Source organism: Neophocaena asiaeorientalis, unplaced genomic scaffold (assembly GCF_003031525.2).
Source record: "Neophocaena asiaeorientalis asiaeorientalis breed wild unplaced genomic scaffold, Neophocaena_asiaeorientalis_V1.1 scaffold14, whole genome shotgun sequence".
Lineage (NCBI taxonomy): Eukaryota > Metazoa > Chordata > Mammalia > Artiodactyla > Phocoenidae > Neophocaena > Neophocaena asiaeorientalis.
In genome coordinates, this window is record NW_020175192.1 from 14,050,937 (window position 1) to 14,064,187 (window position 13,251).

At 36.8% G+C, this 13,251-nt stretch overlaps 1 protein-coding gene across 1 annotated transcript in view; it reads right to left on the bottom strand.

Annotated features, from left to right (window-relative positions):
- Positions 1-13,251, bottom strand: part of DLC1 (DLC1 Rho GTPase activating protein) — a 475,727-nt gene that overhangs the window by 277,751 nt on the left and 184,725 nt on the right. The window contains exons 3-4 of the mRNA XM_024765029.1: positions 10,713-10,862; positions 3,284-3,424 (exon numbers count right to left, since the gene is read on the bottom strand). Of these exons, the coding sequence (XP_024620797.1) occupies positions 3,284-3,424; positions 10,713-10,862 (291 nt within the window). The remainder of the gene's footprint in view (positions 1-3,283; positions 3,425-10,712; positions 10,863-13,251) is intronic.

The following is a 13,251-nucleotide window of genomic DNA, read 5'->3' on the forward strand; positions in this document are numbered from 1 at the left end:
TTTAGTAAAAAGGAAATACTCAAAATAATAATAACACCAAAACCAGCAAAAAATAAAACACACACATGCTCATATTAAAGCAGCCCTTCCACCAACACAAAAGCCTGTTTTTCAAGCTTACTTTTTTTTTAATCTTTATTGGAGTACAGTTGTTTTAAAATGTTGTGTTAGTTTCTACTGTACAGCAAAGTGAATCAGCTATATGTATACACATATCCCCTTTTTTGGATTTCCTTCCCACTTAGGTCACCATAGAGCACTGAATAGAGTTCCCTGTGCTATACAGTAGGTTCTCATTAGTTACCTGTTTTATACATAGTATCAATAGTGTATATATGTCAATCCCAGTCTCCCAAGCTACTTTTTTAAATGGTCATTTTCTTTACGAAATTTCCTAAAAGTCAGTTGCCTTTGATAGCAGAGTGTTTTCTTCCCCTCTGGGTACTTCTTGTAGCCAGTTGGAGAATTTGACTAAATTAGAGTTCAGTAGCTGAACAGAGTTGCATTTCCAGTTGTCTAACTCCACCTGCAGTATTGATCAAGATGTGTTAAATAGGTTTTGGGTGTCTGGAAGTGGAATATTGTATTTCAAGGCTGAGTCAATTGCATAATGATTCTCATCACTCACTGACTAGTGAGTTGTGGCATCACTACGAAGTTGTGATCGTGTGCCCAGGTCACACCTAAACAGCTGGATACATCTTCACTTCTGATTTTATTCCAAGTTGGCAACTTTTCAGTTAATATTTGATTTGCAGTGCATGAAAAAATATGTTTCTGTTCAACAACTGATTTTAATTATTTCTTAATTTTGCCTGTGGGGTGAATACTTTGGTCAACTGATATGGCAAAACATGAACAATTTGAAAAAGGACCCATTATAAAGTACTCTAAGGGATTAAAGCCCTAGGAAAACTGATGGTTTTATGTTTCTCATTCTAAAACTTTACTGAAGATGGTTACCATAAAAATACGTACATTGCTCAATGGAAATATATTGACCACATTTATAAGCATGGGAGCATTGAAAAAAGACTAAGGAACTGCACACAGAGTTGTAGCAATGGTTACAAATTATAAGGTGACTACACTCTAAAATATGTATGTTTCAAGGGAGAAATAGTGGATACCAACAGTAATTATTCTAAAGTAAAAGATGAACACAGAATAAATGTTAGAGTGAAAAGAACACTCTTAGGGACAATAGAAGGTGCTTTAAAAAGCTAATTTAAGCATAAATACCTTTTAAAAAGGGAATTCACCTTCCTTTCTACTTACTTCTTTTTTTAAAAAAATACATTTATTTCTTTATTTTATTTTTGTTTGCATTGGGTCTTCGTTGCTGTGCGTGGGCTTTCTCTAGTTGCAGCGAGCGGGGGCTACTCTTCGTTGCAGAGCTCAGGCTTCTCACTGCAGTGGCGTCTCTTGTTGCGGAGCACGGGCTCTAGGTGCACAGGGTTCAGTAACTGGCACGTAGGCTCAGTAGTTGTGGCTCGCGGGATCTAGAGCACAGCCTCAGTAGTTGCGGCACACGGGCTTAGTTGCTCTGTGGCATGTGGGATCTTCCCAGACCAGGGCTCGAACCTGTGTCCCCTGCATTGGCAGGTGGATTCTGAATCAATGCTCCACCAGGGAAGTCCCTCTACTTACTTCTTATATGTCAGCCCCACACCTGTCCCCAGTGTTCAAAAAGCCAATGCTCCAATTGTTCCCAAACCTTCAAGCTAAAACTTTTTTTTTTTTTTTTTTTGCTGTACGCGGGCCTCTCACCGTTGTGGCCTCTCCCGTTGCGGAGCACAGGCTCCGGACGCTCAGGCTCAGCGGCCATGGCTCACGGGCCCAGCCGCTCCGCGGCATGTGGGATCTTCCCGGACCGGGGCACGAACCCATGTACCCTGCATCGGCAGGTGGACTCTCAACCACTGGGCCACCAGGGAAGCCCCAAGCTAAAACTCTTAAGAGGCTTTTATCTTTTCCCTTAATAAGAACATGGTAAAATGAGATTGTTGAGTTTCATATTTGAATTTTGCATTTCAACCTTCTCTAGCGATTGTGGAAAAGAAGAGCAACACGTCACTGCAGTCTGCTCATTGGCACACATTATTTTTGACCCTATTTTTTCAGTGTACTGCAAAATAGCATTGGGTAGTATGTCATTGGTTCCTCCTATTTCCTGTATATACAGCACTACCATACAGCATGTCATTGCATTTCATTGTTTACAAGCCTCCCTCCCTTGCTAGACTGTGAGATATTTAAAGACAGAGAATATATTTTTATTGCTCTCCAAGTCTTTTTTATCTTGCATAACACATGGCACATCGTAGGTGTTCAATAAATATTTATTCCATCAAAAATACTCTAGATATTCTTGCAGTTGAACATACATACTACATTTTAAATTCAAGTTTTCTCTTTTTAGTTTTATTTCAGATTTCCCTTTTATTTTAAAGACAGGCAGAAAAGCAATCCAAACTTGTTTCTCTGTGTTAAGCTAACATGGGCATTTAAAAAATAATACGATACTATGATTTTCACTAAACTAGGAAAGGTTATTTTGGAGCTGCTGGGACTTTAGATATTTGAAGTAGTAATTACTTCCTCCATAAATGTTACCTTTAGAGTCAAATACTGCTTTCCTGTTGCAGTTCAACTTTTTACTTAAAGGAAAATGTCTTCTATTCACAAGTCACTGTGCAATACTATTACATGTAGGGATTCTCCTTTTCATTTGTTCTGGTAGCATTGTAAAGTCTAGGAAGCATCATAATAGTAACAATAGTAGCTTACATCTTTTCAGTATTTTTTCTGTGCCAAGCATTTCACTAAGCACTTGACATGTGCTATGTCATTTAATACCCACATAAAACTTATCATGTGTGTGATCTTATATAGCTCTACTTTTTAGTCTATCTATCTATCCATCCATCCATCCATTAATTTTCCCATTGGTAAGCCATTTAGTCAGAATAATAATACAGGGAGAATCATCTTTACATTTTGCATTCTTGGTTCTTTCAAGTTCTGAGTATCCAGTAATAAAATTTAACACCATATTTTGCATAATTCTGGAACAATGACCTATGTTAGTAAAGTACTTATGTAAGCATTTATAAAACAAAAAAACAGCATATGTTGGGCTGTATTTAATTAAGTACTATCAAGTCACTGCAACTAAGAATCCAAGAGTATTTCTTCTAAACTGAATGGATGAGATATCAACTCTTACCTGAAGATAATCAACACTTCATGTGGAAACTGACTGTTATAATTAACAACTTACCATAGACTTGGGTTTGGTTCCAGAACTGGCCACTGAGGTGGAAGATGTTAGGTCAGCGGACTCGGTGTCAGAAGACAGATTTATTTGTGTCTGATTTACCGAAGTGTTATCTGCTCCACTCTCAGATCCTGATTCCAGATCCTATGAAAAAAATGCATTGATATGAAGGGCATGTCCACACTCTCTACATGCCTTTCTCCCACCTCCAACACCTTTCCACCTCCTCCTTCTCCCAACACACATGGACACACCACAGAGTTATGACAACAGACAGTGACACGTCACCCATAACCATGCATTATTTTATATTAACAATTGTACTCTTCACAGGGTCTGATTTTGAAATGTAAATACTGAAAAAGAGGTAGCAAACTACTTTGATCATTTAACAGCTGACTGTGCATTGGAAAGGGCAGTAGGGGCAGCTAGCCGGGACACTGCAATAAGTCAGGAGGAAGAAGCCCATAGACAACCCTTGCTCGTTGTGTGACTTTGAGAAACTCACTCTACCTCCCTCTTGCAACAGGGTTATGAGTGTCGAATGAAAAGACAGTTCTCAGTTCTTCTCACCTCACTCTCTTCTATGTTCCCATCAGATCTCCATGGTGACACCTACCATAATAGCCTGGAATCATTTAGCTGAAGTGTATGTCTATCTAACGAACTATAAGCTATTTGAGGGCAGGAATTACACTTTGTCATGTGTGATTCAATTCCCTCATTTGAAAATGAGTGTAATGATAGCATGCACTCGTACAGGTTTATGAAGATTAAGCAAAATATATGCAAAGTGCATGTAACAGGCACATAATCATTTTCATTAAATGCTGGGCATTACTGTAAATATTGTTATTATTAACATCATATGCCTTCTGAGCAACTAGTGTACAGTATGTGGATAAGACGTGTCTGTTGAATGAGTGCAATTACACGGTAATCCCTCCAAAGGCTGTGCATTTAATTTACCAAATGATATCTTTGTGTTATACGTGAGAACACAGAGGAAAGGCAAGGGTGAGGAGAATGCAAAGGGGAGGGAGTGAAGGCACACATCACTCTATAATGTTAACCTGAGAAAATTATGATTTGATAATCTTTATGTCCACTCTTTCTATATCTCAACTTCACCATGGCCCATATGGTTAAATATCATCTACCCTGCACCCCGACTCTCTGGCCTTATGCTCTATCATTCTCTTGTTTCTGTATGCTCTGCCATACTTGCTGTTTGTCAGTCCTCCTAGTACACCAAGGTGGTGTTTATGGCAGGGACTATGCCCTTTCTTGTCCCTTGTCCAAGTATTTCCCTTTGCTGTCCCTTTCTTGTCACTCAGCTCTCAGTTGGAATATCACTACCTCAGAGAAGCATCCTTTGACAGTTCAAGCTAAAATATTTTCCTCTCTTCAACCTCCACAGTGTATCATTTTCTATTTTACGATCTTATTACCTTGTTTATCTACCATGTATCAACAATATCCATCCATCATCTCTACCTATGTATGTACATATGTATCTATCTCTCTATCTGACCATCTATCTACCTTTCATTCATTTCTATTTCAAATCTTTTTTATCTCCCTTTATTGGAATCTATGCATCACAAGAGCAGGGGCTTCACCTGTCTTGTTCACTGATACATTCCGCAGGCTTAGAATAGTGCCTGGCACCTAGAATATGCTCATAAGTATTGTTTTATGAAAGAACAACCAAACTGACAAATATTAATATGTAACCAAGGAGGCACAAGATCTGCACACTAGAAACTACAGGACACTGATGAAAGAAATTGAAGAAGACACAAATAAATGGAAAGATATCTCATGTTCCTGAATTGGAAAAATTAAAATTGTGAAAAATGTCCATGCTACCCAAAGTGATCTATAGATTTAGTGCAACCCCTGTCAGAATTTCAATGGCATTTTTTATAGAATAGGAAAAAGCAATCCTAAAATTTGTATGGAACCACAAAAGACCCTGGATAGCCAAAGCAATCTGAGAAATAATAACAAAGCTGGAGCCATCGCATTCCCTTATTTCAAATTATAGTACTGTAGTAATCAAAACAGTATGGTACTGGCATAAAAACAGACACACAGACCAATGGAATAGAACAGAGAGCACAGAAATAAAAGCATGCATATACAGTCAACTAACATTTGACAAGGGGGCCAAGAATATTCAACAGGGAAAAAATAGTCCTTTCGGTAAATGGTGTTGGGAAAATTGGATATTCACATGCAAATTAATGAAACTGGACCCCTATCTTACACCACTCACAAACCTTAACTTGAAATGAATTAAAGACTTAAATGTAAGATCTGAAACTGTAAAACTCCTAGAAGAAAGCATAGAGCAAAAGCTTCTTGACATTGGTCTTGGCAACAATTTTTTGGGTTTGACACCGAAAGCACAAGTAATAAAAGCAAAAATAAACAAATGGGACTATATCAAACTAAATGGCATCTGCACAGCAAAGGAAACAATCAACAGGATGAAGGATGCAGCCTATAGAATTACAAGAAAATGTTTGCAAAACTTAGATAAGGGGTTAATACCCAAAATATATAAGGAACTCATTCAACTCAATAGCAAAAAACAAATAATCTGATTAAAAAATGAGCAAAATACCTGAGTAGACATTTTTTCCAAAGACACAAATGGCCAACAGGTACATGAAAAGGTGCTCAAATCACTAATTATCAGGGAAATGCAAATTAAAACTACAATGAGATATCACTTCATACTTGTCAGAACAGCTATCATAAAAGGGAATCCTAGTGCATTGTTGGTGGGAATGTAAATGAGTATAGTCACTATGGAAAACAGTATGGAGGTTCCTCATAAAATAAAAATAGGGCTTCCCTGGTGGCGCACTGGTTGGGAGTCCGCCTGCCAGTGCAGGGGATATGGATTCGTGCCCCAGTCTGGGAAGATCCCACATGCCACGGAGCGGCTGGGCCCGTGAGCCATGGGCGCTGAGCCTGTGCGTCCGGAGCCTGTGCTCCGCAACGGGAGAGGCCACAACAGTGAGAGGCCCGCGAACCGCAAAAAAAAAAAATTAAAAATAGAAATACCATATAATCCAGTAAGTCCACATCTGCATATACATCCAAAGGAAATGAAATCACTGTCTTAAAGAGACATCTGCACCCCTATATTCATGGCTGCATTATATTCACAATAGCCAAGACACAGAAATAACTGAAGTGTCTATAGATGGATGAATGGATAAAGAAAATGTGGTATATAAATACAATGGAATATTATTTAGCCATAGAAAAGAAGGAAATTCTGCCTTTTGTAACAATATGGAAGGACCTGGAGAGCATTATGCTAAGTGAAATGAGTCAGACAGAGAGACACAAATACTGTATGATCTCACTTATATGTGGAATCTAAAAAAAAGGCCAAAATAGAAACAGAGTGAAGTGGTGGTTGCTAGGGGCTGGAATGTGGGGAAAATAGGGACATGCTGGTCAGAAGGTACAAGCTTCCAGTTATAAGAGGCATAAGTTCTGAGGATCTAATCTTCATTTTGGCGACTACAGTTAACAACACTGTATTATATATTTGAAAGTTGTAAGAGTAGATATTAAACGTTCTCAACACACACATACACACACACACACAATTGTAATTATACCAGTTTATGGATGTGTTAACTAACCTTACTGTGGTAATTATTTTGCACAAAAAACTGTATCAAATCATCACATTGTATACCTTAAACTTATACAATGTTATATGTCAATTCTATCTCAATAAAGCTACAAAAAAAAAAGAAAAGAAAAAAGTGGAAAACAAACATAAAAAAGGGTATAAAAGACATACATAACAATAATAAATATGAAACATAATACTAAATTCTTTAAGTGTGTGTGTGTGTGTGTGTGTGTGTATGTGTGTGTGTGTAAAACATATAACCATAACCAAATTTCTCATGCCCTGAGTGCTTTCAGATTAAGGGTCATCTATTCTTTTTTTTTGCACGGAAAAGACATTTTACATTTTACCATAGGAGAAAAATGGTTCATTAAGATTTCAAATTGAATCAACATCAAATGGATAGTCATAAATAGCAGGCAATTTATAAACATCAAATGCATAATCATAAGTAGCAGGTAGTTTATAAGCCATTTATATTTTACATTTATGTTTATCAGAAATCATTTGCACTAATTTTGCTTTCTTATTTATGATTTGATTAGGCAAATAACAGGGTAACCTTGCATCCTTCTAACAATACAAGAATTCTGAGGTAAAATAATAAATATTAAATTTTTTTTTACCATTTAAAGACAATACTGTACAGCAATTCTCTGTTTCCATGTTCACAAACTCTACGTGGGAGATATTATTATCACTACCTGATGGATGATGAAGCCAAAGCTTATGGCAAGTAACTTGACCAAATTCATGTTCTGTGGCAGGGCTGCTGACATTAAAGCTCAGATCTGCCTGACCCTCACTTGTCAGGCTCTATCAAGGCAGCCTTCTATACATTTTTACATCTACCCTTATTTTAATATGTTTTTCTCTTTGAAGCTATTCTTAAAGACTCCAGCCCATATTATTCTTTACCCCCTTTATTATATGTAGAACTCACTCCAGCATTTTCTTACAAATAATCTCAAACTGAGGTCACTGTTTCATTGTATGTCTTGCCCTCCTTGCTAAACTGTACGTTCACAGTGGAGTATGAAGGTGTGGCAGAGGGGGTTTCTCCTCTGAATCTGGGACAGTACTCCTTGGTGGACAATCAAGGTCATAATTACTTGTTATAATCCACTTATTCCATGGTACAATTATCAAAAGGAATGAAAATCGCATGTGGAAAAAATTCTGATGACGAGAGAATGTTAAAATTAGCTTTAAATACCAAGGAACAGAAATAAAGAAAAAGGGACAACCTAGAAAAACACAGACACAAAAAGAAGTTTCTAGGGATGCAGGCTATGTCTTATTTACCTTTAACCCAGTGTCTGGTGTGAGTGAGCACATGAGAGAAGCCAATGGCATTAACAAATACTAAATATGTACCACGTGCCAGATCTTTGCAATGCATCTCACACGTGTTCTTTCATTTACTCCTCCCAACAAGCCATTAAGTAGGAAACAATGTCTCCTCTTTTTACATGAACCTGAAGTTGAGAAATTAAATACTTTTCTTATGTTCTCAGATATTCAGTTGTAGAGCTGGCATGTGAACTCAGGCCTGCAGACTCCAAAGTTTATGTTTCTACTGTATTATTTGGCCTATTTCAAGTATCTGTTGAACTAAAAACTCAGAAATACATCTTTATTTACAGAATTAACCCTTGTTCAGCAAGGGTGGTGATGGTCCATGAGATAGTGCATGCAATATAAAATCCAGTTTACACTTTAAATGGAGGCAGAGATGTAGATGCAGACAAATCCCTAATCATCACCCACCTTGGCTCTTGTTTTGCATTGTCTTTACCACTCAACAAAGAACCATATCTAGCAGGTAAGGGCTGTTTTGCTCTCTGAGATGGAGACAACAATATGGAGTTGTATTTAGCAGAAATCTGGGCTGTGCTTTTTTCCCTAAATACATGGGATTGAGGAAAGGTCAATATAGAGGGAAAAGGGGAGCAAGTAAAGAGATAGGGAGAGATCAGCAATTCACACCAGAAAACTTTCAAGAGAAAATGTATTCCACACCTACATTAATGGCAAAAGTACTGAGAAGCACCTCCTATTGAAAAATTGGGCTTTAAAGTGTTGATGAAAATGAGTTTGAAGCTTCTACACCCTTCATATGTAAACGAGAAAACATCCCTTCTTTTTGGCCTCAGGAGATCACTTTCAATGCGTTTCCTCCATCTGGGTGCCTGTCCTACTAAAGTATATGCAAGACGCTATGGCGGCACCAGGGAAGGAGTAAGCGATTCTGTCTGGGAAGACAGAAGGAGATTTAGGGAAGACTTCACTGTAAAGAAAACATTTGAGATGAATCCTGAAGGATGAAGAAAAATTATTAAAAGAAAAATGTCATTCCTACCAGCTTTCTAGGTCAAAGCATTTAATTTCATATCTATTCATTTTTTAATCAAAAATGTTTTTTGCTCAAGCTATCAGATTTCCATTATATCCAGCTAGGAAAGGCAGTATGGGATAGTGGTTGAGTGACATGGCTCTGGATCAAGACTGGCTGGGCTTCTGTGCCAGCTCTGGCACATACAATTACTGTCTCTATTCTTTTTACTCATCTGAACAATGTTGTAAGGAATGATTGTGTTAACATACATAACGCATCTAGAATAGTATTAATACTTCGTTTATACTTAGGTTAGCTATTATTTTAACTTGTTTATTGACTTTAAATATTCTGCACCACAGTCAGAATGAGTTTTGAATAACTTCAGAATCAATAGTAGAACTATACAAATTAAAGAATTTGATACAGAATAGTTCTATTTTGAAAGGTGCTTATATATATATATATATATATATATATATAACATTTTCCACCCCTTTGATCTTAGGTAATTACACAATTTCTTGAATTAACGTGTTGATTACTGAATATCAAAAGTGATAGATTAATTGAAAAGGAATACATGGCTTAATTATAAGTAAATTCTACCATCACATTTGCTAGATCTGCAAAAACTAAGCCATTTAATTGAAGCTAATATTAAATATGTAAAGTGTATAGACATTTTGGAATCTATGTCTTCTAAATTTTATTTTGTGTTAGAATCTGATAGGAGTGTCTATCTTATTTGAAACTAATGCACAGTAGAATAAAATTTTCACCTCTGTCCTATTCATTGTGTTTCACTAAGTGAATTTTAGAGTGTTCTCAAGCTGATTTCATCTAAATTCTTTTTTGTAATATGCTTGGTTAGTTCAACCAGCATCCATCCATCCATCCCTCCATCCATCCCTCCATCCATCCATCCACTTACTCACCCACCCATCTATACATCCATTCATCGACCCACACATTCATCCAACAAACCATTCATCCATCCAACCATTCATCTATCTGTCCAGCAAATATTTATTAACCATCTTCTATATGCAATGTAAATTTGTGGGACACTGGAAATAAGACACTAAACAAGATCAACAGAGCACTGCTAATGGCATTTATAGCATATCAAGGAAGACCAACAATTAGGAAAACAATGACAATGAAGAGAATCTGATCAGTAGGAAGCAAAATAATTTCCCAAAATGACCCTCTTTCCTGTCTAGTAATAACCATTTTCTTTTGAATCACACACTTCTCTTATGGACTCTGCATGAAGCCTAGAATGATTTGAGTGACATTTATGGAACACTATCAGGGTCCCATGTGGGTAGTGGGGCCATCCAACATGTTTCATTTGCAAGAGGGACTATACAAAGTAGAGACATCACGTTCATATGCAAAGAAGTGGGAAGTGGGAAGCTCACAGGGACTTGCCGCCGAAGGTTGGTTGGTGTGCTGGACGGAGAGGAGCTGGTGCTGAGAGCGTTCTCAATGTCCTGATCAAGCTGGTCCAGTTTCATGATCAGCAACAACATCGAGTCTAGCCGCACCCTATCTCGATCTTCTCTTATTTCCTGAGGAACAGAACATGTTGTTACTGAATCTGAAAGGCCATTTCTTGGAAAAAATAAAAAGTTCTCTGTTCTTCAATGTGACAAAAAGGACACTGAATAATAGGTAGTCTTCTACTTCAGGGGGGAAGGGAAGTTCTATTCTGTACCATCAATGTGCTCTTCATTGGAAAGATACTGACCACCTGCCAAGAAAGCATTTTACATGCATATTAAATATATATTTTCTAGAGCAAGGCACAATGAAAAGGAAGTATAACATCATACCAGTACTGATACTTACTTACAATTTTCGATTAATTATTCTTGAGAAAAGCTGTATGTTTACTCTTCTTTTGTCACAGTACAAATCAATTATAACATACTAATAATTGTTTGCAGGTTAGACATTTAAGGATGCATACAAGATAATATTTTTGGATGAATATTTCTGAGTATAGTAAAACATAGGAAAAGAATCAAACAAGGCAGGATTGTTTAGTTTAGTTTTGTTTTTTTGCATGGGGCCATTTACTTACTGCTGCTTCAAGCTATGTCATTGCCAGTATTTATTTTCAAGCTTCTTTTCTTTCACACACTTCTGAAAAAAGCCTCCACAATCGTATGAATAATGGTTACTTATTCTGAGCTCTCTATAATATAGACATATTTATGGATACAGTTTTGTTTTTAAAAGTAACTAAAGCTTCTTACTGACCATATAGAGTTATTTGGGCATGACTGTTCACTATTCTTGGGTGTTCACATCAAGTCAGTTAGTATTAGAAAACTTTCAGACTTTCTGTAATGTGCAAGATATCAGGGTTGGGCAGAGTACTGGGTAAAAGAACAAAACAAAACAAAACATGGAAAGCGCTGTAAGTTTCCTTAGAAGCATAATCTATTGAGGGATGTCACAGACTCGGGACCAGCCCTTTTGAGGCAAGTCATCATTTGTGACTCATGTTGCCCTTGCCATCCTCTCATCTGTCTGAGATATTTACCTGGGTGAAATCAGCTTTAAAAGGACCATCAGTGGTGATCTCAAAGGGAAACTATACCATGATGGAAGCCTGAGGGGTGCAGGCACAAGGGAGTAATTTGGAGGCTTTGCTGAGGTGATGGGATTAGTAGTGGTATGAATGAGGTGACTGTCTGAATCAGATCTTTTGTTTTGGGCCTTTTACTTTTAATCACCCTAAATTCCCTAGTCACCATTAGGGGGGACCCCAAAGAACAAGGACTCGGGTAATTTCATGGATTCATCTAATGCTATAGATGAAATTAGATTAGCTAATATTAATAATAACTATCTGTTAATATTAATAGCAGACTGTTAATAATAATAATTATCTTTCACATGTCAAATAATTGGTTAATTAGATTAAGTTGGTCAAAAAATCATTAATTCAGCTAACATGGACAAGTTATTTGTGTAAGCTGAACTTGTGCTTGGTTTAAAGATTAATGTCGAATTGAAAGACCTAGTCCTGTTTCCACAAAGTCATTAATTTTGAGAATAAATTAAGAATATTTTTGAGTTATGTTAATTCCTTTAGGGTACTATGCTATGATTATTTCTTCAATTTCCTTCCATCGTCCCTGCTGTCTAAAACATTTAATGCGGCTCTGACAGAGAATTACAGAACTTTTGTCATGATAAAGTTTTATCGTGCCTAAGAAGGACCAGGATATTTGCAAACAGACCTGAACCTTACTATACATCATATTCCTCAAGGCTACAGAACTTTGTTATATTTAAAAGAATGTTATTTATAGTAAAACCCTGCTTATACCTTAAAATAGAGTCCCAGACATATTAGAGATTACTCCGTTTGATTCTCTTCTAAATAATCCAGTAAATGGAAGAGTCTGCCTGAATAGAAGACTCAAAGTCCCCTTAATTACTCCCCCAATGTGTTTGCTTATATAATTTCCTTCTCTTTTAAACCAAAGTTGTGATAATGTTCTTTGCATCTCTACACAAATCCACGTATGTTTTTGTGTGATTGTCTTTCATTCCCCAATAATAACATCCTTAAGCACAAAGATGAAGTTTTTCTACCTGGCAGACACAGAGTCAAGTTCTACACTGCATACGCAATACATTTTCAGGAATAATAATAACAGTGAAATCAACAGGAGCAAGTGAAATAACACTTCCCAAAGCCTTAGAAAATATATCTTGATATTTTTCCAGCTACTAAGTTAATGTTGGAAAAAACAGTATACCCTGCAGCTATCCTAGACCTATCAGTAGTAGCCTCAGAAATAATTTGTTTTTGAATTAACTAGATGCTGAGTTTGTGCTTTAAAAACTTTTTGAAATCCATTGGCTGAGCATCAAATTATTTTAAATTATCTGCCAAAAGGATAAAACAAAACAGCCTTGGTCTAAGATATTTCTTTAGAG